This window comes from Larimichthys crocea, chromosome XXIV (assembly GCF_000972845.2).
Source record: "Larimichthys crocea isolate SSNF chromosome XXIV, L_crocea_2.0, whole genome shotgun sequence".
NCBI lineage: Eukaryota > Metazoa > Chordata > Actinopteri > Sciaenidae > Larimichthys > Larimichthys crocea.
Window position 1 is genome coordinate 3,272,215 of NC_040034.1, and position 25,019 is coordinate 3,297,233.

Sequence of the window (25,019 nt, forward strand, 5' to 3'; positions counted from 1 at the left end):
ATTTTGCTCGCCAACAGGCTGGACAGCAGCAAAATAAAACAATGATGAAGAAATACAACGAATGGAGTGGACTTTTGAGGAATCCTAACCATTCCTGCAATGTGCTGGGAATGTGTTTGTGGCACAGCTGTTCAAATGAGAGCTAAAAGTTAGTAGATACTGAGCAACAAGCAGAATAATCAATGTGAAAGCAGGAAGAAAACTGTCCGTGAAATAGGTTGGAAGCTAAAAAATAAAACTTTATAAAAAGTGTTCTCGTGATTTTATCATGAAGGAGTGAAAGCAGAATTACTGATTTAGTATCCATGCACATATAAACCAACAGATAGATATGAAATGTTACATTGTTTCTGAGCTTGACTGTGTGCAATTAGGTGAAAGGATACCTATTCACAGTATAGTAGACAATGAGATAGAGTGAAGGAAGTGAGGACAGTGTGAGAAGTTTGTCGTTTAACCATCAAACCACTGGGATGCATGGAAGAAGAGCTGTTGACCATAATCATGCAGATGTGCAGCGCACGTTTCTTCATTTAGTCTTTATGTGGAAAAACATTCTTGTCAAAGTGATAAGGTCATAGTTTGGCAACCGTGAACTGTGAAGAGAAGTCTGAAATACAACCCTTTCAGATTAACGTCTGTGTTCAGCAGAAGTTTCTAATTAGACACTCAAAGGAAAATCCCTAAAAACAGTTATTGGTGACGAAGCTTGTGGTCCTTTTGTTGTATTGTAGTGTGAGCTTGAATACTAATACAACAACGTACATATGCATGATTCTGCTGTCCTTGAATCATTGATGAAAACAGCAAACCCAACACACTGGGGATCATGGATGTTGATCCACCAGCCCACTGCAGCACACAATGCTGTATACTGTATGTATGTGGAAATTAAAGGCACGGTGGAGGCCATAGTAAACCAAACTCTTACTTTTCATCCTCTGAGGATATTGAGATCAAATTTCATGGCGATTTAGTTGTAACATTTTGAGGTCTCTATAAAGCTGGTGTAAGCGTGGCAGACGGTTTAAACGTGGTGTTAGAGGAAATTTCATGCAATTATGTGTCTGTGCCTGATTTTGTTATTTCTTGTGTAGAAGCTAAAATTGTACTCTAGGAAAAGCAAAGCAAAATTTAACTGGTTTATCCCCTGGGGATCAGTGCTGTGCTCAGTAAATTTGTCTAAACTCTGTCTATTACATATTTCTTGTATACAAGTGCAAATTTAAGCCCACTCATGGTGGTAAAAGAAAGATTTGGGGTTCATTGGAGCACTAGGGTTTGTCCTCTGGGGACCATGACCATTCACAGTCACTCACTTGTAAGTTTTTTAGACAAAGCAAACTGTTGGATTATAAGACCACCTTTGGTCCTGTCACTAAATTTGCACAATCAGTCTACCACTACTACTTACTACTATCTGATTTAAATATCTCAATGGACTGCCTTTAAATTTTGTACAGCCATTCATGGTCCCCAGAGGATGAAATCTGCTGACTTTGGTGATTCCCTAACTTTTCCAGCAGGTTAAGGACTTCACTAATCCAGCGATATATCTCTACATGTACAACATACAATTGGCACAGATATCAGTACAGACATTAACGGTGCCCAGAGGATGAATGCCGAGACATTTGTGGTTCAGAATAAAACGTCTTGACAGCTGTTGAATGGAATTTGTGCAGTTTGGTGCAGAAATTGGTCTTTTTGACCGTTTTTGGTTTTGTTTCTTTACACTGAGTATTACAGCCTCACAGAGCCACCAGCTTGGCTTCAGATTTTTAGTCTCCGTAGTCTCACATTTTGCCCTCAGTCATACAGGGAGAAATATTTTTGTTGTTAAGAAGCTATGAAATCAGTCTTAACAAATTTCATTAAATGTCAACAAATTGATTTCCTTTTACTGAGAACTTCAGTAAAGCTTCATGTTTAACATCAAGGCCTGACATGACTAGACTAGACACCTTGGCTCCACTTACAGTTCACGGACAGACGGCTTTAAGGGGGACTCCACTAGCGACCAATCAAATTGCTTACATATGTCGATTCCCTCTGATAACTGCGTAATCAGCAAACGCATTTCATGCTCAATTTCGGGGCTTTCTAATCAGTGTAATGAAACGCAGTCAAAGTCCAGTTCTGTGATTTCAGGCCAGTAAGTTCCACGCATGGATCATCGCTACCTCAGTCAGCCTCGTTTTCTCTGCAGATCACCCCGATAGTTGTGGTTTACGGGGTGCGTTTTCATTTATGTAATTTTCTAGTCTGCTATGGGAACTTGTTCTATGTAAATTCAGTGTGTTAGTGACATGCACGGCTCTTGTTTGAGAGGAATACTGCCTGTTGAAAGAATTATGGCTCTCTGTAATCCTTCAGATTATCAGGATGGCAGAAACACTTCCTCTTCCCTATCAAACTAGCTCAGCAGATTAGCCTCTGCTCTGCCACATATTTAATAATTTCCTTTGATATGAGTGAGTGTGTGGTCCCATCTTAAGTATGCAATGGTGGTATAACGTGTGATGGACGTACACATGCACACACAGAGACACACACTTCCACTCTTCCTGGGAACAGCAGAGACAGCTGACTGTTCTGTAGCCAGGATGTAGCATTAGTGACAAACAAGGAATGTTGTTAATCAGATTTAGAGCCATTTCCGAAAAGGAAGAACACCTCCCTCTCCCCCTTACTCACACTTTTATTTTGATTCCTTTACACCACTTCAAAAGAAACATAAGGAAGTCATCCTTTTCATTAATCTCTTATTTAATCTCCTGACCATCATCTAAAGAGGAAATCTGATTTAAGCATTGTGTGAAATTGCTTTTTTATCGACTCATTATCAGATCTATGAAATCTGCTTTAGTTTATAACCATTATAAAACATAATAATACATTACAGCTGCTAAAATCAACGTTCATATTAACAATAAATTAAATGCCTTTATGTGAAAGGGGTCGCATGTCGTGATAAAGCCACAGAGAATTATCATCCAACTTGCCTCACAACTTTCAACGTTCAGTCTCACTGCTCTCATCGACATTGTTACCGGGCACAGTGGATAGACAGTGCCAGACAGACTTCTTAAATTATCACAAGTTATTAGAGGTCCCCAGGAAATAGTATTTACATGTATAAAGATACAACTGTACTGCATTTGGATAATGTTAGAATCTGTGTTTCAGTCAACAACAGACTGCTCGATACTTCAGACGAGTTTCAAACAGACAGGAACTTTTTTTTAAAGGTGAGGCTCAGTTCTTTGTGGTTCTGTATTTCTTTGTAGAATAGCCCAGTGAGAGAGATGAAAGAAAATCAAAGCTTATTACTTTGAACGTTAGCGTTCAAATCTCTATCCTTCTTGACTTTATTGCTCTGTCAACTTTAAAAACTTCTTTGCCAAATCTTTACCTACTCAAACATGACAGTAATTACATAAAGAGGTCAAATTAAAAGAAATGGTGGAGTAGGGGGACTACGCTTTAATGTTTTTAAGCCCGATCTCCGGCCTCCTGCTGTGAATGGCACACACACTTTGCACTACCTCTGTGAAAGTTGCCCAGCTCCTTTAGTGCCCACCAGTTCAGAACATATTAAGACCGGGTTTTAGGGGTTTTAAAGGGTTACTTTGAAAATGTTAAATTACAGGTTTCTTTTTTAAGACAAAACCTAATTAGAAATTTAAAAGGAATGAGAGGGAGGGGAAGAACACATTCCTTTTTATTTTCTCCACTTTTTGTTTTTATAACACGTTAAGTAAATGTTGTGTTAATTGAAACAGCATGAGGGATGGCATTCGCTTTATAGATTTCCTGAAAACTAAATGGTAATTATCGGACAAAAGTGATTACCTCGGACCGTTAAAGGCACACAACAGTACAAAATTATACCTGACTTTGGTGGACAACTTTCATTGGCTTGTTACCTCTGTGGTTGGCTCACTTTTCCTCCATTCGACTAATCCACTTGTTGGTTAGTGAGGAAATGCCAAAAATGCCCAGAGATTAATGAGTCAAGGATGCGTGAAATGGCTGTATATGTATGTTTTTATGTATGTGTTGGTGCATTGTTTGTTGTTGGAGATAATGAGGCCATCACACGTTAGCGTGGAGCTGGCTCGCTTTCTGTCTCTTACACACAGCCTTTTCTTTAGAAGCGGTGATGTCATTCATGTCAAGGTGCGTGTTCTGTTAGTTAAATAGAACAGACTTTTTTATTTTACACCACAGAGGATCTGATTTAACGTCCCGTGATATCATGTCAGAGTGCGAGCTTCAGTCGGTTCTTGTTAGAACAAAGTGGAGTCACTGCAGCGGGCTTCTCCAACCAAAGATTTTTGATTAAATGGAGTTTCAATCCTGAGAAAAAATCGGCTTTATAATAACAAACATATCTCAGGCTGTTTTCGCATTGTTCTGCCTTCCAGTTTGACAAAGACCACACAATTAAAATTACCCACAGTCTTTTCTTCAGCACATGAACATTGACACTTTGGAAGTGTTTCATTAGTCTGCAGACATCACAGTTAACTGCTTGAGACTGTTTTAACAGCCACATAAGAGCCATATCACCTCTGTGAGCAGACGGATGACGCTCCAAAAATATGTCCCTGAAAAAATCACCTCCATTTAAAAAGGAAAGTTTTACTATGAAGCACAGATTAAATCTGATCTGAAAACGATGCAGACATTTCTTTTTAAATGTATGCACCACAAATTTCCTTGTGATATTAAGTGATTAAGATGTTTCCGCTACAGTTATTTGGAAATGAAAACTCAAACTCTGGCAGTACAATTTTAAAACTAACCAGAAGTATTAAGTAACTCTCATGGCTCTGGTGTACTATAATTTAGAGTTTGAACAGTGACAGCAATACAGCTGGTGATTTCCAAACGCAGTATCCTCAACAGTACAACATCTCGCTTGTTGCAGATTTGAAACCTTATCCCTCTTTACAGCTCATAAACAGTAATATACAATAACAGTCCAAAGACACAGCTGACTTTTTATCTTCCACAAAGAAAGAGACAAACACACCATGATTCATTGTTAGTTTGACAAGCATTAACTGCCACCACCGCTATACTAACGAACATCAATAATTGCTAAATCAAACGGCGACACCAGAGGGTTTCAACTAGAAATGATGTAGACTTGTTGAACATTTTCAAAAGCAGGTCAAATGTATTTTTTCTATCGTACCAAAAACACCCAGATCATTTCATTTGTATGAACCTTGTTTAAGTTGGGTAATGCATCATAGTAATTTGCTAACTCTAACTATTTGTAGACTCTTACTTATTTATTTACTTGTACATGCCACTTCAACATGGTGACTTGTGTCGACACAATTATGCATAATATTTGTGTGATATTATGTAAATACAGGCCCCTGAATGTTACACACCTTTAAAAGGGAATCCCACTGATGTACAGTAGGTACAACTGTGGCTCTCTACCTATCTACCTAATATCTGATAAGTTGCTTCAAGTGGTGTCATGTGAGTCACTGTTGATTGTGGCTGAAGACTGAGAATGAAAAGAAGTCCAAACTTAGAAAGAAGTGAGGTTACCAGACCTAACCTGCTCATCTCTGCCCTGAATCTTTGACAGAACCGTTGGTGGCTGAGTTGGATGAATGGGTAATGTAGGTACCAGCTTTGACAAGGAAGAAGAATATGTGGAATAAAAGAGACAATCTTTCTGGATATGCTGCAAAGAATGCTGTGCTTTTTGTTCAGTGTGAGTCTGACAGTGTTACAGGAGTGTTTGAGACGTGGTTGGTTGGCGAAGAAAAGATATATAAATCTGATTTGTCAGACTAGTATTCCCATTTTTCTCCTACCTGTCACCAGAGCTCTCGTGTATCTGGAATATAAATCAGCTAGCATGTTGTTAAAGAAGAATTTAGTGCGTCTGTTCCCACTAAAGCAAAAGCTGATAAGTGAATAAAGGTGAAAATGGGATCACAGTTTATATTGTGTTAAATGTTTGTTTTTATACCATAGAATTGAACGCTAGCCTACGCACATGAAGCCAGTTGGAAAGTTCAACTTAATTGCACTGACTGTAGGAGACGTAATCCACAGATTTGTTTATTTACTACCTTTGTTCCATTTCACATAGCCTGCTTTTTCCCCCGTCAGACCTTTAGGCGAGCATATATAAAAATGATTACTTTCTAATCATATTCTTTCTTCGTGTTCCACTGCTGTGGCTCAGGCTGGAACAGATTCCCTGCCAGTGACGGTAAAAAAAGACCATTTTGTTAATGCTGTAATGGTTGCACAATGGGGGTTGCGTTTCACTTATTTTATGAGTGGTGGAGAGAGAGCTCAGGGCACTGTGTGCTCCTGGCTGAGATGTGTATGAGATTGTGTGTGTAGAGGGAATTTGGCTTGTTAAATGTGATCTCATTGTTTCCCGGTCAAGATATCTGTACCAAACCATCCTGTAACTCCCCTGGTGTTTTACCTTCAGCTCATGTTTGACTTCATCTCTTCGGTGGGCCATCAGGCAGAAGAGGATAACATGCCCTCACAACTTTAGGGGATTTATCTCTAAGCTGTCTATTTCTTCTTGTCCTCCTATTTGGAAATTAAAGAAAGGGCCTCTTAGCGGTTGTTAAACTAAGATTATTCCCCCAGTGGTGCATTCAAAAAACTTCATTATGTTATTTGGTGCCTTGGCCTCTCTGTAAATCTTTGATGTGGTGCCTGTTGCACTACAATGTTAAAGTGTGCATAATGATGTGCAATATGAGCGGGTTTCTCTGCACAGGTTTAGGTAATTAATGTTGTTCTGAGCAGCACGCGTTCCTCAGCACATCCAGCAATAGCTCCTGTTACATGCTAGTCTGTTTAATTTAGATGTGTTTGTTTGGTTTTGATTATGGGACGTCGGGCAGGTCTTAACCCGGGCCATTATTGGTCTAACAGTAGGGGCTGTTTTCCCTCAGGAGATAATGCCAGGTCCCGTCATCCTGGCTAATACTGGAGCAGCTGATTGCTGTCAAACAGAGCTGGGTCAGGCAGTTACTGAAAATAACCCTTAGCGTTTGTTTTAACCTCCAGAAGTTGCCAGATGGGTGGGGTTTACCACATCAGGACAATTCAGACAGTATTTGGTAAGCTGAAAACCACAGACAAGCGTAAGACTGTTGTCAGAGGCTTTGCCGATTGCCTGCAAACTACTTCATCTGGTGCTAAAAGACAAACCTCACTCGTTTGGTTGTCCACAGTAGTTAAAGATGTAGTTTTTTTAAGATACCATGTCATCCAGGCATCCAGTGTCACTCACTGCTGATGTGAGTGAACTTTATTTTGGCAGTAGTCAAATGTGAACCACGTGCTGGTTTACTGCAGTGAGGACCTCCTGTAGAGCAGCGCTCCTGTAGAAACTGTTGTGAGACTCGGATCAGACCGGAGAGATGGCTGGGATACGGTGCAGTCAGCAGATTAGATTAGATTTAATACACCGTCTGCCGTTTAATATTCTCTCCAGGAGGTTTGATTTCTCTGTCTCCATTCATTCAGATGTTTTTGCTACAGCTCCTAATCCTAATATGAAACAGTTCTTTGGCAAGTATGGTTAAACACGCACTTTAGGATTTAGAAAATTATGTTTATATTTATTTCCGCGTTACACAGCTCCTCATAAGGATTTCATCAGTAACTGGCCAATCATCACGAGCAGGAATAGTTTGACATTTTGGGAAATGCACTCTAGATGAGATGTTTGACACCATCACCTATAAAGCTAGAGCCAGGAGCTCGTTAGCTTAGCATAAAGACTGAAAACAGATAGATATAACAAGACTGAGCTGGTGCATAGTCTCAGTCTTTATGCTAAGCTAAGCTAACCAGCAGCTGGCTCCAACTTTATTGAATTTATTTTCTTCTCTTTTATGAGATTATCTGGTATGTCTCTTCGTGTATTTATTCTGTGTATTGTCAGATCCAGTAAATGGTAACTTGTTAAAACTTGTTAAATGCGTTTGTGTAATATCGGTGTAAATCAGTCACATGTACACTTTAAAAGCTGAACAAAGAGTAAAAATGTTCCTTTCAGTTATTTTCTTTCAACAACCATAAATTACGAAACTGTTTCTGATGTGTCGGAGTCTCTGGTTTCACCTTTACGGGAGACGAGTCCGTGGGTGGGACAGCGTGACTAAGAAATGACTACGTGTGGGAGACTTGGTAGGAGTGTTTATTTGCATTTACCGGACAATGCTGTCTCGAAATCTGTGATTTAATGTTTTATTATGACAGTGGAGGTAGAGGAGCTGCATCCATTAAGGTTGTGAGTCAGGGATGGGGAGGACTGGTCAGCCTGTGGGCAGAGGCCAGACTCTGTGGCACTTAACCTGGAGGAGTGGCCGGACAGACCTAAATCACTTGCTTTACTTTTTTAAGAATAGCTGGCTTTGGACGCTGAATCAAGGATTTAACAGTTCATCACATAGACAAACTGCTTTCCGTCCACAGCACTTTGGCTCAGTCTGGTCCACTCAATTTAACCACCGCTGCTGTGGAAGAAACATGTAACTGCTTTCTTCTTTCCTTATACTTAAACAGAACATTTAAATGGTGGTTCTCTGCACTACCTGTATATATAATAAGGAAAGAGTCGTGTTTCTTTATTCTGCTGGAAAAAAAACAGATACAATGCAGATACATGCTTTTTTCCGACGACTAAATTATTCCTGTCTTTCACCGAAGCCAGAAGGAGGACACGCAAGTTAAAAATGAAATGATGTGCTATGTTTTCCTCCCTGTCTGCACTTTCTTATAAAGAGGCACATCATGATTTAGTTTTACTCCTCTGAGCTGTCTGACAAGAGATTTTCTACAATGCTTCAATGCCAAGGCAAAAATCACATTAAACTGTCTGGCTTGTTCTTGGACGCATTGTTACGGCGAGGCCAGTTGGATTTGTGTCCTATTGCATCCTCTGAAGTATTATTCCCCTTTTGTTTAAATTTCCTTTCACCTTGTTATATGAGGGGCTTTTTGTATTGATTTAAGGGAAGTATCAACATTTCACCGGAGGAGGTTAAAGCAGCCAAAAGAGTCTCTCTGTGCTCAGAACTTGGATATTTTAACGGCTACATTATTTTATATGGAGCTTAAACCTGTGACCAGTTTTGGGACACTTTCTTAAACACTGGACCACCCTGCCTCCCGGTTACCTCACCTCCTGATTTTATCTGGCAGATACTGAAGCTCCGGTATCTTTTTCTATTTCTGGAAAAGTGTAATCTCTCTTTCCTCTTTACAGATAATAGAGTATCTGTCTGCGGTGACAGCCGTGACAGCCGTGATAATTACCACGATAATTCCTCCACTGCCAAACAATCTACCTTGAGTTATAGATTTACTTTTCAGCCATCGTTAAAATATTCTGCCTAAGGGGTGAAAATAATGTCACATTTTTTCCAATGAGACTTCATCTGTTTAAATAAGAGTGTTAAAACAAGCCAGAAAGAGGCAGTTCTCTTCATAATATGACCAAAATGATCCAAACGGAGTCTTGAAAGTCAGTTAATCTGCACTGGACACATGGACACATATGGAGATATTAGCTCACCAGTTGGAAGATTTTACACTTTCTGAATTTTGGCCTCAGTTTCTGATTAAATTGCAGGGATTTAGAAATTAATGTTCATGACTGTCAGAACTGTCAGCTCTGGCAAATACTCTCCAGCATGGGTGAAGTAAAAACCCACAAACGACTGTAGATAGATTATTTTCTGACCTGCGTCTCATTTTCTTCACCACATTTTGGTTTTGTAATTCGTGCTATAACAAATTGAAAACTCCTGTGTTGTTTCCAGGTTGCCAGAGAGAGAGAGAGAACACGATTAGCCAGAATGTGACAAAGAATATAAAATTCAAGTAGTAACACCATGCTGCCACTGTGGCTGAGAAAGCCTTCATCATTAGCCACACTAGCGGCGTTGCTCTAGGGACAGTCGGTCGTGCCACCACTTTGGTCCAGACTGAAACATCTCAACAGCTATTGGACGGACTCTCTTCAGACCTTCATGGTTCCCAAAGGAAAAATTATAACGACTTTGGGGATTGGCTGACATTTTACGTAGTGCCACCATGAGGTTGACATTAGTGGCTTTGAATGAGATATTTTGACAGTAATTGGATGAATTGCCCTAAAATTTAGTGCAGACATTCAAGATGAATTATATTATCTTTGGTGATGGTGCCATCATCAGGTCAAAATTTGAACTTGTCCAGCACCAAAGACCTACAGAATCAGCAGCAGTAGCTTGGTCCGTAAGGACTTGGCTGGGGAACTGGAGGGTGTTTGGGTTCAAGTCCAGCATGGACCAAAGTATGGAGAGTTGACTGTAAGCTAGAGAAGGGCCAGTTCACCTCCTGGGCAATGCTGAGGTGCCCTTGGGCGAGGAGATGCACCGCTACGTGGCTGCCCCTCACTCCACCATCTCTCCATATTTGCATGTCTATGTGTGGTTTTATTTCGGGCCTTTGTATGTGAAAACCTTTCTTCTAACTAATGACATTCACTCGCAGTTATACTAAAAATGAACACGCCCTAAAAACACAAGAATTATCTTCAGTTAGCGTTCACATGAGGCAGAACTCTTTGGTAAAGAGAAGATTATAGGTGATTAGTGTAAGTGCTGCCTGATCAATTAAAGTCAAATTGTCTAGGAAAACATTGTCACTGGCAGAAATTTAAAGTATGATTTTATTAACAGTCATTTTAGGTCAGATTGGATGGAGAGGAAAAGAGCTCAGACAGGATGATTGTGATGGTGTCTGGAGCAGTCTGCCTTCTTTATAGCAACAATAAAACTAATAATTATCCAGCAGAGGCACAGATGGACGCACAGCATTACTACGGATTGTAGTTCATCTGCTCGGAGCACATTTGATGAAAATTCTTGGTGATTCATTTGTATACGAGATCCTGTTGTACAGCAGTTCATTCATGACATCAGCGGCTTGGCTTTGTTACCATCTACACTTTGTTCAGGTCAGTCTGATTGCGCTTTATACGTTCAGAGAAAATCTGTCTCCAAGCAACATTTTTGATGTTGTTCAAAATACAGCTTTTTTTTTTTAGTGGGGCAGTGGAATGAGAAGGTTGAATGACAAAGAGAGAAATTGTGCTTGTGTACAAGTTCAACACATGCATTTCTAATGTGGATCATTTTGAAAACTGCCTCAGATCGTCTGATATGATTTGGCAAGTGACGGATGGAAACTGCTTTTTTGTTTCTGGCCGTGTCTCATTTTCCACCACCTTCTTGCCTCTGTACCTGCCCTTAATGAGATCTCCTGTGTCGAGTTCAGAGCTCCAGAGAGAATTCTGGTAATTGCTTGAGAGGCCTTAGGTGAAAAATGCAGTCGAGAACATTTTCATGCAATTATTTCACTTAAGAATCGCTTAATTTTATTTATTTGTTCTTGTCCTTCATGAAACAGGTGTTTGAGCAGCCATGATTAATCATCACTTGTGAGATAAGACAGATCAAGAGCTCCTCGTGTTTTTTTTTAAATAGTTGAAACGTTTTCAACAAGAGTTGGCTCCCGTACGCTGCCGAGCCACTTTTCACAGCAGAGGATTCTGGTGCTGCTCAATGCACACCTACTTTCTCTCCTCACTAACCCACAACTCCATCTTTTTGGCAAAGTTTGTGCTCCCCAGAAATCCTTTAGACCTTAAATATATTTGAAGCAGCTGCAAAGCCAAGAGCCATTACTGCTGTCAGAGAGAAGGCGCTCTTCCAACAGTAGAGTAGAATTGACTCACTAATAGATCATGAGTAAAGATCCGGGGAGAGCGGGAGAAGCATTCCCCATTACTCTGAATGCGGTTTGGTTTCTTTGAACCTCAATCAAGGTTCAACCTGTCTGCAGCCAAAGATCAATTAGATAAATTAGCCTTGAGGTTGAGCTTCAGTGCAAAGCTGCTCACACCCTCGTTACAGTAGCCTAAACAAAGAAAGGCAGCGGCCGACAAGTGTTTGAGGAGCAGAGAAATGTTTTGAGCGATGCGAACAAGTGACCCATGAGTCCAATTTGTACGTTAGTTTGGCATAATCTCAGATTGAGCTGAATGCAGCCTTTGTTCAAACACAGTGAAACTAGAAAGAAAGAAAAGGAGCCAAAAAGAAAGAACAACCCAGTTTTCAAGGAATGAGAAAAAAAAGCTATAAGTTCAGTAATCTTAAGATTTATCTGTTGTGTTATGTGAAACCTGAAGCGAGCTACATTTCTCATGTATTACACCATTGCTATGCCAACATGTTGCTGTATTTCTGATTGCAGTGGCTGATTGGAGACAGAGACAGTCACTGTGGGGTCATCTGCTCACGGACGCAGGGGAAGCCGGTGTGCGGCTCGGACGGGCGGAGCTATGAGACCGGCTGTGAGCTGCAGAGGGCGCGCTGCCAAGATAAAACACTGACACTGGCACACCGCGGCCGGTGTCGAGGTGAGAACTGAACTCTGCTTACAGTTTATGCACGGCATGCTACGAAAATCTTCTTGATGATATGGTCTCACAGAATCATTGTGATATAAAACAATCAATTGGACAAAATAACGGCAATATGTTTTATTCAGCGAATGAAATACCTGAAAGATGTAAGCAATTCATCACATCATGCATCAGTCATATAAAAGCCTAACACTGCCAAAGCTGATCTGCACGTTGATTTGCAACATTGTTTAAAATGGCGAAACACATCCAGGAACATTAAAAGGAGCTACATGGTATGAACAATAAGCAGAAGTCTCACATTGTTCACTGCTGCCTCCAGAGCTGCTGCAGAAAATCTGCCTAAAAATGTTATTTAAATGTAATATACAACACGATTGTCACTGCTGCCAGTTTACGTGCTGAGGATGTCCATGCATGAATAAACAACAAGTAAAGTGCTGTCCTGTTGTTAAATATACAAACATCATGAAGATAATGGCCTAAAGTATGCATCTCTTGTCTTGTTTAACCATGACATGACTCCACCTTTCAGATTACAGAGCATCATGTGGCTGTTTTTGGTCTTTCAGGTAAAAACTGGGTGAAAATCGATCAGTTGCCCGTGGCTCCAGCACCAACTTCCACATCTGAAGGGAGAGACCTGGAGCTCAAAGGTAAGGACCAGAACACTGGAAACCTGCATTTCAACAACACTCCTACAAACAGGCGATGACTATGATCAATGGTAGATGCAAAATCAGCATCAGGATTTAATATTTAATAATTTTGTGTAGTAACCTCTTCCCTTGGAGACGATATATTGTAAACTAAAGTAAAAGAATGCACTGATTTGTTTAAAGAGCCTGTTTAAGATGTTGCAGCTTGGAGCCAACATGAAACACGGCACAGTTTGGGAGAAGTGGAACTGAATGAGAAGATGTCTTTCATTTTCCGCCTCTCTGTAGGCGTGTAAGTTTTTACAGACCAGGATCACACACTTCCTCAGTGTCTGGATGCCAGCCACTCAACAACAGCAGAGATTGATAGGTCTAAAGTCAAGGTTGGAACTTGGCATTCCCCCCCCACACACACTCCTTTTTTTCAGCCCCACTGTCCATTAGGAAAACAGCAGTCCCAAGCGAATCCATTTTTGGAGTGAAATTTGTTCCCTCTGTTTGGTAATACGTGGTTTTGTTTCATAATATCTGTGGTGTGCCAAGGAAAGGAAAGCCGGGCAAAGCTGAGACAGCCTTGCAGATGCAGCAGGCCTGTTTTGTTGTAATGAAACTGTGGCTTTATTTAAGCAGGCAGTTCACGAACCAATCCTTGTTTACAATGGTGAAGCCTGGCGAAGGCTTACTGAGGTGTGCGTGAGATTTAAATTAAACACAACAGATAAATTTGACTACAAGACATATAAACTGCTAACAGGTACAACAAACAAGCACAAACAACAACAAACACATAACCATGGCTTTCCGAAAGGGAGACCTGTTTATTATTATTTAGTTGTGAATAAACAACATGGGTAGAATTAAGACATCATGAAGCAGCTCACCGCTCAAAATCTCTAAAATGAAGATGACAAAATGATTCTTCTTCCACTCAGTTCTGTGTTTTGCAGTCAATTTAACTTTCAACGTGGATTTTTCAAATGAAGGATATAAATATTTGTACCTTGTTGGTTTGCTGTACAGTACAAATTACCTAAATAAAGTTTCTTTACGTAATATAATATAAACTGTTCACAAACCACCATTAGATGTGCATTTATTGCTGCTCTGTCAAAACTAACAAGCAGAAATGTAAGACACGATGAACAAACTGCTGATCATGACGTAGTTTAAATGAGCTGTTGGGGACGTTGGACTCTTCTCTTTTGGACAACAATATTTAATGAGCCTTGTTTCTAAGGTAAGACTAAATATTCTCAAAGTCCACGTTTATAAATTCACGTAACCATGTCTGTCCCTCTCGCTGACATCATCACCCAGTTCTGGCTCTGTCGGTCTCTCACTCTGGAGGAGACGACATGTCTGTCTCCTCTCAGGTCCAGAGACAACTTTATTTAACCTTTTATTTATCCGAGGAGATTGTTTGCCAAAAGTGGAGGACTGTGGTCTCGCTGGGAGCTCCCTGGTGTGAACGTGTACACATGAACGATTGAACATGGAGATCGACACCACGGGAGCTGTGGGCGCAATAAAAACGACAGTTGCTGATGGGATTTTAAATCAGTGACCAGCTGGTGTGGAGCCCACTTCACTCTCTGACCTTTCAGCCACTTCCATCTCTGTCCCCTGAGAGCAGGTCTGGCTCATCAGAGCTGCAGGAACATAGGCTCAGTTTCCACTGACATTTTAAAATATCAGTGTGGAGCACATGACGCACTCAGCACTAACAATGCGGTGCTCATAGTCTACCTCTGGCACCGGTGATGGTCAGTGTCGAGGAATGTGTTGTTTTAGCATTTTTTGAATAGTAATAAAAGGTCTTTGACTCGTCTGGGCTTCATGTATCTGCAGCATGAATGGTTCTCAAAATCACTTTGGATGGAGAGTTTTTTTTTCAGGATCATGAGTAACCATCACTGCAGCTTGTTAAAGGCTGCTTGTCTTCAGGAAAGAAAAATACCCTAAAGGTTGGAAAAATGGCTCAAAACTCTAACTGGAAAGTACAGTGCAGAAAGGGAATTAAAAAATCTACCGATCCTAAGGATGACGTTGAGCAAGGCACGTAAATGTCAGACAGAGCAGTAGTGAAGTAGTAAGCAGTAGTAAAGTGTGGTTGTTTTAGTCAGCGCCCAGGTGTAAACAGGGTGCTGACAAAGAACATGCGTCTACAGCAAAAAACAACAGGAGTGCTGGAGGTTTATACGCAGTGCATGAGAGCCGCCTGTTGTGTCAATCTGTTACAGATGCGGGTCAGTCAAAGTGTCGTGTTGAGAGAACCCAGGCTCTGGAACAAGCCAGAAGACCTCAAGAGTCCATGTTTATCCCAGATTGCAACGAGGATGGAACGTTTGCCCAGGTCTGTCCGTCTACCTGCACAGATTCCCTTCATGCTGTTCACTCTTTATCTTTTTCTTACTTTGAACCGCCACCAACCGACTTACCTTTTTGCCTTTGCAGGTCCAGTGTCATACTCTGACAGGTTACTGCTGGTGTGTCACCAGTGACGGCAAGCCAGTGAGTGGCTCCTCTGTGCAAAACAGGACCCCGGTGTGTTCAGGTACTTGGGGTGAAAACCGGCCTGCAAACCTGTGGATGAAATGTCGAGTTTTTCAAAAGAATCATAATAAAACGTTCGTCCTGCACAAGGTTTCCAATGGGCGAGACTCTGCTGCCAACGCAGCTTGCATCTGTTGTGCCTTAGTACCGTGCACATTAGTGATTAGAGTTATTTGTGTTTACATCAGAGTAATGTTTAACAGGTTGTATAAAACCCCGGTGGAAGGGTAGGATGTTTCCCATCAATCTTTAGTAGGGTGGAGAAACTGTATCCAGTAAAAAGTTTTTTTTTTAAACTGATCTTGAAGCCAAGAGTGTTAGGAGGCCAAGTCACTGAGGTTTGGGCCAATTGACTTTTGATCATTTATGAATTTGATTGTTTTAGGAATTCAAAAACAGAAGAAATCGTTTCTCCATCATAGAAAAGGTTGTGACTGGATGCACTGTATTCAAGGACATATTGGTGAATAATTTATCGATGAAGTGAATGACACTGAGAAAGGCTGACTGTGCTGATGAAGAGTGAGCACAGCCTTCAGGTTACAGTTAAAGACGGTTTCTCTTGCCAGACTATGGGCACATGTGTATTACACATGTCATGTGGCATATAGCAGGTGCAAGGTCAATGAGAAGGCTAATGGCCATACATCCAGGGGCCTCCTGGACCCTCCTACTCTCCCCCCCTTCATCTAACTGCTCTCAGCAGGCCGGAGGAAAGAGAGGCTCTGCACACTGATCCTGGATGGGAACACTTTATGATAATCACCATCATTTTCCCTCAGAAGATAATACACAGGGGTCTTTGCCAGAATTGGTTTGCACAGCCACTAGAGCATATGGTGCAAATTTTGTGTGGAGAGTGTGGTGAGAGTGGTCGCATGCCCCTCTGACGCTGCTCGACAGACTGCCAGAGGCTTCCCGCTCTCTCTGCATCTTTTCTGCTCTTTATCTCTCGCCCTCATTCCTCTGTGCAATCTCTTTTCTCTGGATTTCCCACTTGTGCCACTAATCACCTGGATGGTTTCCCTTGGCACCTGCTGTGTTTCAGTCGTCTAAATAGAAACAGCAAAGCTGACAAATGGAGCATGGTTATGTATCCATTCATACTAGAAAACCACACTGTTTTCCCCAATTCAGAATGCATACTAATGCGTAGTAAAAGTTCAAAGTCAACCTCAAGTTATTTTTTATTTCTGCACCAGATAAGAAAGATTTTTTGAGGCCAACAAATTTTTAACATTGTGCATAAAAATAATGACTCTTCTGTGCAACAGGTCTCCAGTGGGTTCAAGTATGTGGGGAGGACAGACTTTTAAAAATCTTAAAGGTTTTCTGCTGGAAGCTTCGTGTTTGGCTTGGGCAGCTAAGTCAAAATAAGTTAAGACCAATTATTCACATTTACCGTCGACTCCTATCATACGACAACGCAAACTACGCCGTATCTCTTTTTGCGAGGATTAGTCAACTATTTTTAATAATTTAAATAATTTTTAGTAGTTCCAAATATATGCTTGTTCAAGCTGCTTAAATTTAAGAATATGGAGCTTTCCTTTGTCATAGATGATAGTCAGTGAAATATCTTTGGGTTTTGTTCCATTACTTGGATAACTTAAGCATCTTAAGTGGCACTACACAAGAAAAAGAAAATCCTATCTCATGCAGAAATTAATAACTTGTTGAGATCTAGTATGCTATGAGACCTACGGTGACTTCATGCAGTCTACCAACACAAGTGTGTTGAGTCGTCCAGGTTTAAATAATAATCCTGAAATGACGTTTATGGCACAACACAATCTCTACTTGTCTCCTTTCTGTCCTGCATAAGATCCAATATCTTCATTGTTTCTTGCAAAGGTATGTATGACACTGGAACCAGAATCTGGGCACAATAAATAGAGCTGCTACGGTCATACATTACCCAACTCGCCTTCCCTTACATTCCCTTCCCCCTTAGCTGACAACAAATAACCTTTACTGACGTGCTCAGATGCCCCTGTACACTATGACCCAAATCAATCATCTCACATACATTTGCAGGAAACTTCCGTGAATTTATGGGAACTCATGCTGGGGCAAGTGGATTGTCAGGTAGTAAATTTCCTTCCAGTTGCCTTCACTCAAAATATCTCCCCTTTGCCCTTCTATTGTAATTGGTTTGTCTAATTTAGCTCTTTTCCTCCATGCATCCATGCATGAAACCGACTACCTGCATGCACCAAACCAGAATGTTATTTGGAAACTTCAGCAAAGCAAAAGCCTAATGTTTCGCTGTGTGCCTATCAAGTACTAACAGAATGTACTCGTCAAGCTCTGATAAACCTCCGTGTCTAATTCTTAGTCAAGACATCAGTTGGTTGGGTAATCTGTGGGAGTGATGTTTTTCTGTTGGCCTGTGTTGTGTGTTATCTTGGAGCAATCAAATTTAATTCCAGATCTTTTGCAGAATGATTTATTTACAGGGATGATTTATTGAACTTTTTTTGTTTTCTAAAATGAATAAACAACATTTTGGAATCAAACTGTTCAAGTCTTCTGAGGAGTTATTGCTGCTCTCTGGTTTTTGAACATGTTATGTTTTTTTTTTTCTTTAAAGGGTCAGTAACCGATAAACCGCCTGGGCCACCGAACTCTGGTAGAAAAGGTGAGTTGAGATCTGCTGTAGGTTGTGTGTGCATGTGTGTGAGTGTTTCTATTTGTATGAACGAGACAGCAAAAGAGCACAAGTTCAAAATGTCTTTTGACCTGATTTTCTCCCTGTGATCTGTGCAAAGTCCATATTTGTGCAGAACAGAAAGGTACATGGAGTGACGTTTCACTTGTAACTTTAAGAGGATTTAGATGAAAATGGTCTTCATAGTTAAAGAATAGATCTTAAAATTAGTTTTTCCCCCCTTTGGCATGTTAGCATCATGCAAATGAGCATGTAAGTAATTACTAATGTTTTTCTTTGTGCTGTATCTCCTGAAATAAAAGTAAAGAATGACTTTACAGAGATGGGCAGCCTCTTTGGGTTTCTCTGTTGTAGCACTAGATGTTTCCCAGCTCTGAGTGTGTTCTATTCAGTAGAGTTGTTGTCGTGTAGGACTCGGGGGAGGAGGGTGGGGGCAAGTTATAGTTGAGGTAAGGGTTTGCTGTCGATGCTTACATTAATTGTTTTTTCCCCCCCTCACAGTTTGTAGCTCACAGTCGAGACCTGGATCAAACAGTAATTGTCAAATACTGTAAGTTACAGAATTTGTTTCAACATGATCAGCATGCGTCATCAGTGTGTTCATGGGGAAGATTCAGAAAGTGTATTAAAAAAAAAAGGAAAAAAAAAAAGAAATCTGCAGAAGGTTGTTTGATCCATGTTCCTACTTGAGATCAACCGTGTAACCATTGTATTTTATTTACAGTTTGACCAGATAAGGTCAGTTTAACCTCAAGTGTTCCAATTTGCTGACAAGCCATCAAATTGAAGGACTTTAGTGTTTTTTAGAATGACTCCAGTTCTCTGTGGTTTGCTTTTGTATTGTATCATTTCCTAAGGAGTGTTCCAGATGCTACAAAACTGCACATGGGTGAGTATTTTAGGTATATAAATTATCCAAGGTACATTGTAACTTATTATTATGATTTTGTTTTATTTTATTCAATGTTACTCAAACCGGACAAAATATTTTCTTTGGCCAATGTCACATGATGTTTGGGACAAATTTGACTGAAAACCTTTTATATAGTTGTTATACATGTGTGAGTGCCAAACACTAGAAATGTTTGTGCATCATACACTTAGTAAAAAGACACTAACTGTTGCAATTTTTTTTTTTGCAAAGTATTTTTATCCTGCTTTTATGTAGAGATTCTCTTTATCACACAGTACTATAGCTGCGGCAGCATGTTAGGACAATAAGAAGATCATTTCCAATGGTTTGTAACCACATCATGACATTTTTGAAAGGTTTTAAACCAAATAAAACTTCATGAAAACTTGTAAACAAGTTTATGAAGACTAATTTGAAATACTTAATGGTCAAATTCTGATGTTTTTTTCGCCAAAGGCATACACAGCGTTTAAGAAAACTGTGGATGAACAAAAGAGACTGACAGTTTATTTACCCCGCAGCCAAGAAAACCAAACTTGGTGGGGTTTCATAAAGTTCAGTTGCGATAAACAGTCATAAACATGGTGATCTTTTTAGTAATACTACTAGTGTGGGATTCACATGTGGCCAAATCCAACCGAGAAACAGTGTATCGTGAATCAGATGCTCCTATTCATGGAGAAAAGCTTATCAGTGGTGCTACAAGAAAGGCCATTAAATCCTACATAATTTATCTAATCGAGAGAACTAATATTTTTTTTATTTTTACTGTACAAATGGAGCAACAAAATATGGATTATATGTTGGCCTGATTGTCACTAGAGGGAAGGTTGGGGAGAGAATCTGGATATTTGTTTTTTTGTGAAATCCTTCTCATGGATCAAGTGGTGAGAGTCAACAGTAATTTTAGATGTGATGGTGGAGTTAGATATTTCTAATTATCTTCAGGAGGCCATCACTGCCAAATTTCAACACAGCCTGGCTGTTTGTTGAGATCATACACTGGACAGCGCTTTGGACGACCAACCAATCTGACTGAAGCGGCATCGGCATCCTTAGTGGGACGAATCATCTTATTTTGACAATCAGGAATGAAGAAGTTCACACTCCTTCATTTGCTCAGACATCCGTTCACCTTTGTGTTTGGATTAGTTGTGGGTGGGCCTTTTTGCCCCTGTCAACACCCCTATTAATACTACACCTGCATTGCACTCATGCGGGTCCTGATGTGGGGAGGCGGGGGTCTCCTCATGTGAGTGTATGTACGTGTATATGTGTGTGTGGTATAAAGTGTGATTGTGAAGAGAGAGGAGAGTGATAAACGTGCAAAATGATGATGTTGGTGTGAGAATGTGTGAGGAGTTGATTTATTGATGTGTATGTGAGAGCTGTAGAGCCACATGTGGGTGGTTGTCTTCTGTTGTTTTATTGTTCTTTCTGTCTATCTGCCTATCTTACTTTCTATCTATCTGGCCGGGCCATGTGCAAATCCCAACCATTCAACAGTTCTGGAGAGTAGATTGTATTAACCTCAATAATGGTAGTCTCTTTCCGTTTCTTTCTCACCCTCAACCCAGATGATGGCTCCAAGCCCACACCCACCATGGAGACTCATGTCCCCCCTGAGGGTGATGGTAAGTCTTCTCTAACTACTCTGCCTGTGATAAGATGGTCACTTCATACCATGAATTCATACCAACCAACTTGGGTTAAAATGCAGCTCAGAGATTTCTCTTTTAATCGCACCTTCAGATACACTTCAGTGAAGCTGCAGTTCATCAAGTTTTTAACATCCAAACTTAAGATGTAATTTCAGAAGAATGCACCATTATAGAAAATGGAAAACTGTCAGAATTACCGGATGACAAATTTGGTATTTTTGGAAGTACTGGGATCTTGGATGCAATTTTCACTTTGGTTTTGTGGGTGATTCTTGGCTGTACACTTGTTTGAAATATGCAGCTACTGGTGGATTCGGCACAGTTCGTTAAACAAAGCTTAGCTGTGGTAAATCTGTGAAGATCATCATCACTCTATCTTCCTGTCATTGCAGAAATAACTGCTCCAACACTTTGGATAAAACAGGTTTATAAGGGGAATAAGAACAGCTCCACTTCCAGGAAACAAGGTAAGACAAAGAGACACACCCTTACTCTATGAACTTTACGCATGTATTCTTCTTTGATAGGTGTAGCAAATTAACTCTTCAATTTCTAATGAGGGGTTGCATGGTGCTTCAGTGGTTAGCACAAGAACTGGTTTGAACTTCGTTTGGGACCTTTCTGTGTTGAGTTTGCATGTTGTCTGAGTGGATTCTCACCGGCTTCCTACCACAGTCCAAAGACATGAACCGTAACACGTTAATTGGTGACTACATTAAATGTAGGTGTGAATGAGTGTGAATGGTTATTTGTCTCTAAGTGCCCTGGGATAAGCTCCCCCCGAGATCCTAATGAGGATAAGCAGAAGGAAATGGATGGATGGATTTCTAATGATTCCCCTAATTGGTATGATATAGTACACTATCAACCCACAGATTGCCAACACAGAGCCCAGATTTCCTCCCAGTAGACCTCCTACTCAAATATCACCCATGCACTGTTGTCAGGATACTATACTGGAGAAGCAGCTGAAACCCTCAATAAAGTGAAATCTCTGAACATGTATCAACGTATCGCCGGTGTAATCGGTTTCAAAGCCACTAGTTCAAATGTAAAACATTTCCAGTTTGAAGACAGCCCTTCAATGGCGGGATTATATTTCTTGTTTTCTTTCCTTTGGTGTAATTTGTTTAGCTTTCTCTGTCTCCTTTTCAATTAAACTTCAAAATGTTCACTACCCTCCGGGCAGCTGGACGGCTTTTACGCTCCTGCAGCAAGTCAATGAATGAATGAATGAATGTGGTGGGGGTTTAGTCTGTGTGTCTGGGTATGTGTGTTAGAGTTGAAAGGATATATATTGGTTAGATGATATATGTGCCTGGTGCTCTATTATTAAAATAGTCTGCAAAAATGTGCATTTAATTTTTTTTTATTTGCATGTTTTTATGTATTTATGTCAAAACTCATTTGGTTCTGCTTTTCTTTAGTAACGTCTCCTAGAGAGTTTTAATGTTCCAGAGTCACGGCTAATCAATTTTGATTTTACTGATGTTTACAGAACATACAGCGTTTTTTTGTAAATGACCAGATTCATTTCAACTTCAAGTTTGAGTCCCGAGCATTAACAAGTTATGATCACCATGGATGATTAATTGTAGGCAGTCCAAACAATTCAGCCTTGAAACACTTGCTGGGAAAACTTTAAGTATTCATCTGTATATACAATATAAATATTATGAACAAACGTGAACGTCTGCTTCAAATGTGTGCATGTTACATTAGGCTACACAGTTGGCAATCTCCCACACAACAGAGCGCACAAACAGTTGATTGTAATATGTTTCTTAGTCTTTTGAGTGATGGGGATGGGGCGGGGGGAGCTGTGGTCAGAGCAGCGTTGAGGATTGTATTTTAGATCAGAGATATTCGCTGTGACAGCTCTTTGAAACTTCTGTGGAAACACCAGCTTCCTGTTTCCAATTAGCATCCGGTGTCCTCAAAGTACAATCGACAAGGCCGAGTGAGGGGGAGATGTCATCACGTTTGAGACATGAGCGATGTGTGTGTCTGCGACTGCATCTGTATGTGATTGCATACAGTGTGTGTGTATTATACTGTACTACAGTACAGTTATGATACTGGAGCATTTTTGATTTTGGTAGAACGCTCAACTTTTTCTGCACGACATTTCATTAAACTTTTTACATTTAAACTCTTCCTCACACCTCGTACTTTGACCTCAGATACTCACATACATTCAGTTACAGCTGAAACAATTAGTAGATTAATCAATTTTTCAATTTTTCAATTGACTGATAATTAATTGGAAGTTTGAGTCAGTTTTTAAGAAAGATTCTGGTTTGTAGCTTCAGAATTTGTTGCTTTACTTCTGTCAAACTGAATATCTTTGGATTTCTGACTGTTGGTCAGAAGCTACTGGAAGTTTTTTTACGAAACAATAAATCAATTAATAAGATACTAAGAATTTACTTTTACTTAAGCGAAGGTTAAAAAGTCTGAATGCTTCCATCCCCAGTGTGTGAGTTAGTGTGTCTTGTGTAATTGGGTTTGCAGTTTGCTTCATTCTCTTGATAGATGATAGAAGTGTTTTAGGCCCAAATCCAGAGAGACTGCAAGCAAACAGCCGGAGAGAGCCTGAGTTCCTCACACAGAGCTTGCTCTCTTGTCTTTCTTCCTTGCTGAAACTGTTTCCAAAGTTGTATTTGTATTTGGTGCAACAAATCCTCAATATTTAAACACCTCTCTGTCTTTCTCTCCCTACGTGCTGGAAAACCTGAGTGCTAAGAAAGCAGCTCTCCTGTGCGCACATAAACTATGTTATTCATTTAATGGTTCTCTGTCTCTGGATACCCCATAATTATGATTTAGAGCGATGCGGAGATTGTGTTAGTGAAACGTGTTTGCTTAGGCAAAGCAATGCAAAGTCCATTTTTCAAAAAGATTCCTCTTTTTGCCAGACTTTGACATGCTGTTGTTCCAATGCTGTAAGGAGGGGGAAGCGCTCTGTCATGCAGCTCATTTATAAAAATGTGTGGAGGACCAGAAACCCGCTAACCGCCGCTCCTCCCTTTGCGGCGAGGCAAACAAAAAGAAGGACAAAAATACTGAGGGGATATAATGCGATCATGTCATCGGAAAGCATGATTTGTTATAAAAATATGCATTCTCAAACTCAGTATTGGTTTCTTTTAATCCTATTTGCAAGTCTAGTTTGAGGCAGCATGCACTTGTGTTTTACTTTTCAGCACAATAAGCGACGACAGTAACGCGTGGTGACCAAACGCTCTAACGAATAGTGTGTTGAAAAGTAACACAATTATCGAAAATTACATATCCATTTCATGACTGATCTCTCAATCATCTCTGGTTTTGTTGCACTCTTGGTCATAAACACACACACATGCACCTACATACCTACTCAAGAGTTCCCCTATTACTAACATTTCCGCTATTTTTAACTGCAGAGAAGGCTTTCTAGAGACAATATTGCAGTGATTACCCCACAGCTGAAAGCCATTGGAGTGAAGCGAAGAGGAGAGTGCTGGGCGGGGTGGGGGTCGGTTCAGAGAGGAAGGTATTTGGATAGAGAGAAAGAAAAGGAAAGTGAAAGAATGAGAGACAGGCACTAGAGAGGTGGGAGGAAAGGATTGAAAGAGTGATCAAACATGTATGATAAAAGAAGAGTAATTAAGAAATACGGGAAAGAGAAGACGTCTGGAGGACGAAGGCCAAAGCGAAAGGCATAAAATGGGTCAAGACTGTTTTCAAAGAATCTGCATCTTTTGTCCATTATCAGTTTGCCCTGAAGAAAGAATCACCACAACAACGAGCAAATGGTTCCTGACATCCACTTGTGTGGGTTTCTTTCTTTCTTTTTTCCAGGACAATATTTGTTTTCTGAGGGTTTGTGTTTCTCATCATTCAGTTCCTGCCAGGGGAAGAGAAGTAAAATTGAAAAAGAAACAAAGATAAAAAATAAATAGAGCAGAAATGCAAGGCAGGCAAAGAAGTCGTAGATTGAATTTCAACTCCACATAAAACTGAGAGGACTACATTGCAAGGGTCCAGCCTTTTTCCATTTATATGTATAAAAACAATTTTCTTTTGG

The 25,019-nt window shown here is 40.3% G+C and overlaps 2 protein-coding genes across 7 annotated transcripts in view; one reads left to right on the plus strand and one right to left on the minus strand.

Moving 5' to 3' along the window:
- The window catches only part of ccdc177 (coiled-coil domain containing 177), a 34,604-nt gene extending 18,919 nt beyond the window's left edge, over positions 1 to 15,685 (minus strand). Inside the window, exon 1 of the mRNA XM_027274563.1 lies at positions 15,591 to 15,685. The gene's annotated coding sequence lies outside the window, so the exon portion shown is untranslated. The remainder of the gene's footprint in view (positions 1 to 15,590) is intronic.
- Positions 1 to 25,019, plus strand: part of smoc1 (SPARC related modular calcium binding 1) — a 47,722-nt gene that overhangs the window by 4,362 nt on the left and 18,341 nt on the right. The window contains exons 2-11 of one of the 6 annotated variants that reach the window (XM_027274564.1): positions 12,322 to 12,487; positions 13,066 to 13,149; positions 15,393 to 15,505; positions 15,607 to 15,706; positions 17,743 to 17,793; positions 18,299 to 18,346; positions 18,878 to 18,926; positions 19,234 to 19,265; positions 20,867 to 20,923; positions 21,343 to 21,417. In XM_027274564.1, coding sequence (XP_027130365.1) covers positions 12,322 to 12,487; positions 13,066 to 13,149; positions 15,393 to 15,505; positions 15,607 to 15,706; positions 17,743 to 17,793; positions 18,299 to 18,346; positions 18,878 to 18,926; positions 19,234 to 19,265; positions 20,867 to 20,923; positions 21,343 to 21,417 — 775 coding nt within the window. Of the gene's footprint in view, positions 1 to 12,321; positions 12,488 to 13,065; positions 13,150 to 15,392; positions 15,506 to 15,606; positions 15,707 to 17,742; positions 17,794 to 18,298; positions 18,347 to 18,877; positions 18,927 to 19,233; positions 19,266 to 20,833; positions 20,924 to 21,342; positions 21,418 to 25,019 lie in introns of all 6 variants that reach the window. The other 5 variants (XM_019277969.2, XM_027274565.1, XM_027274566.1 and 2 more) reach the window with 5 other exon arrangements.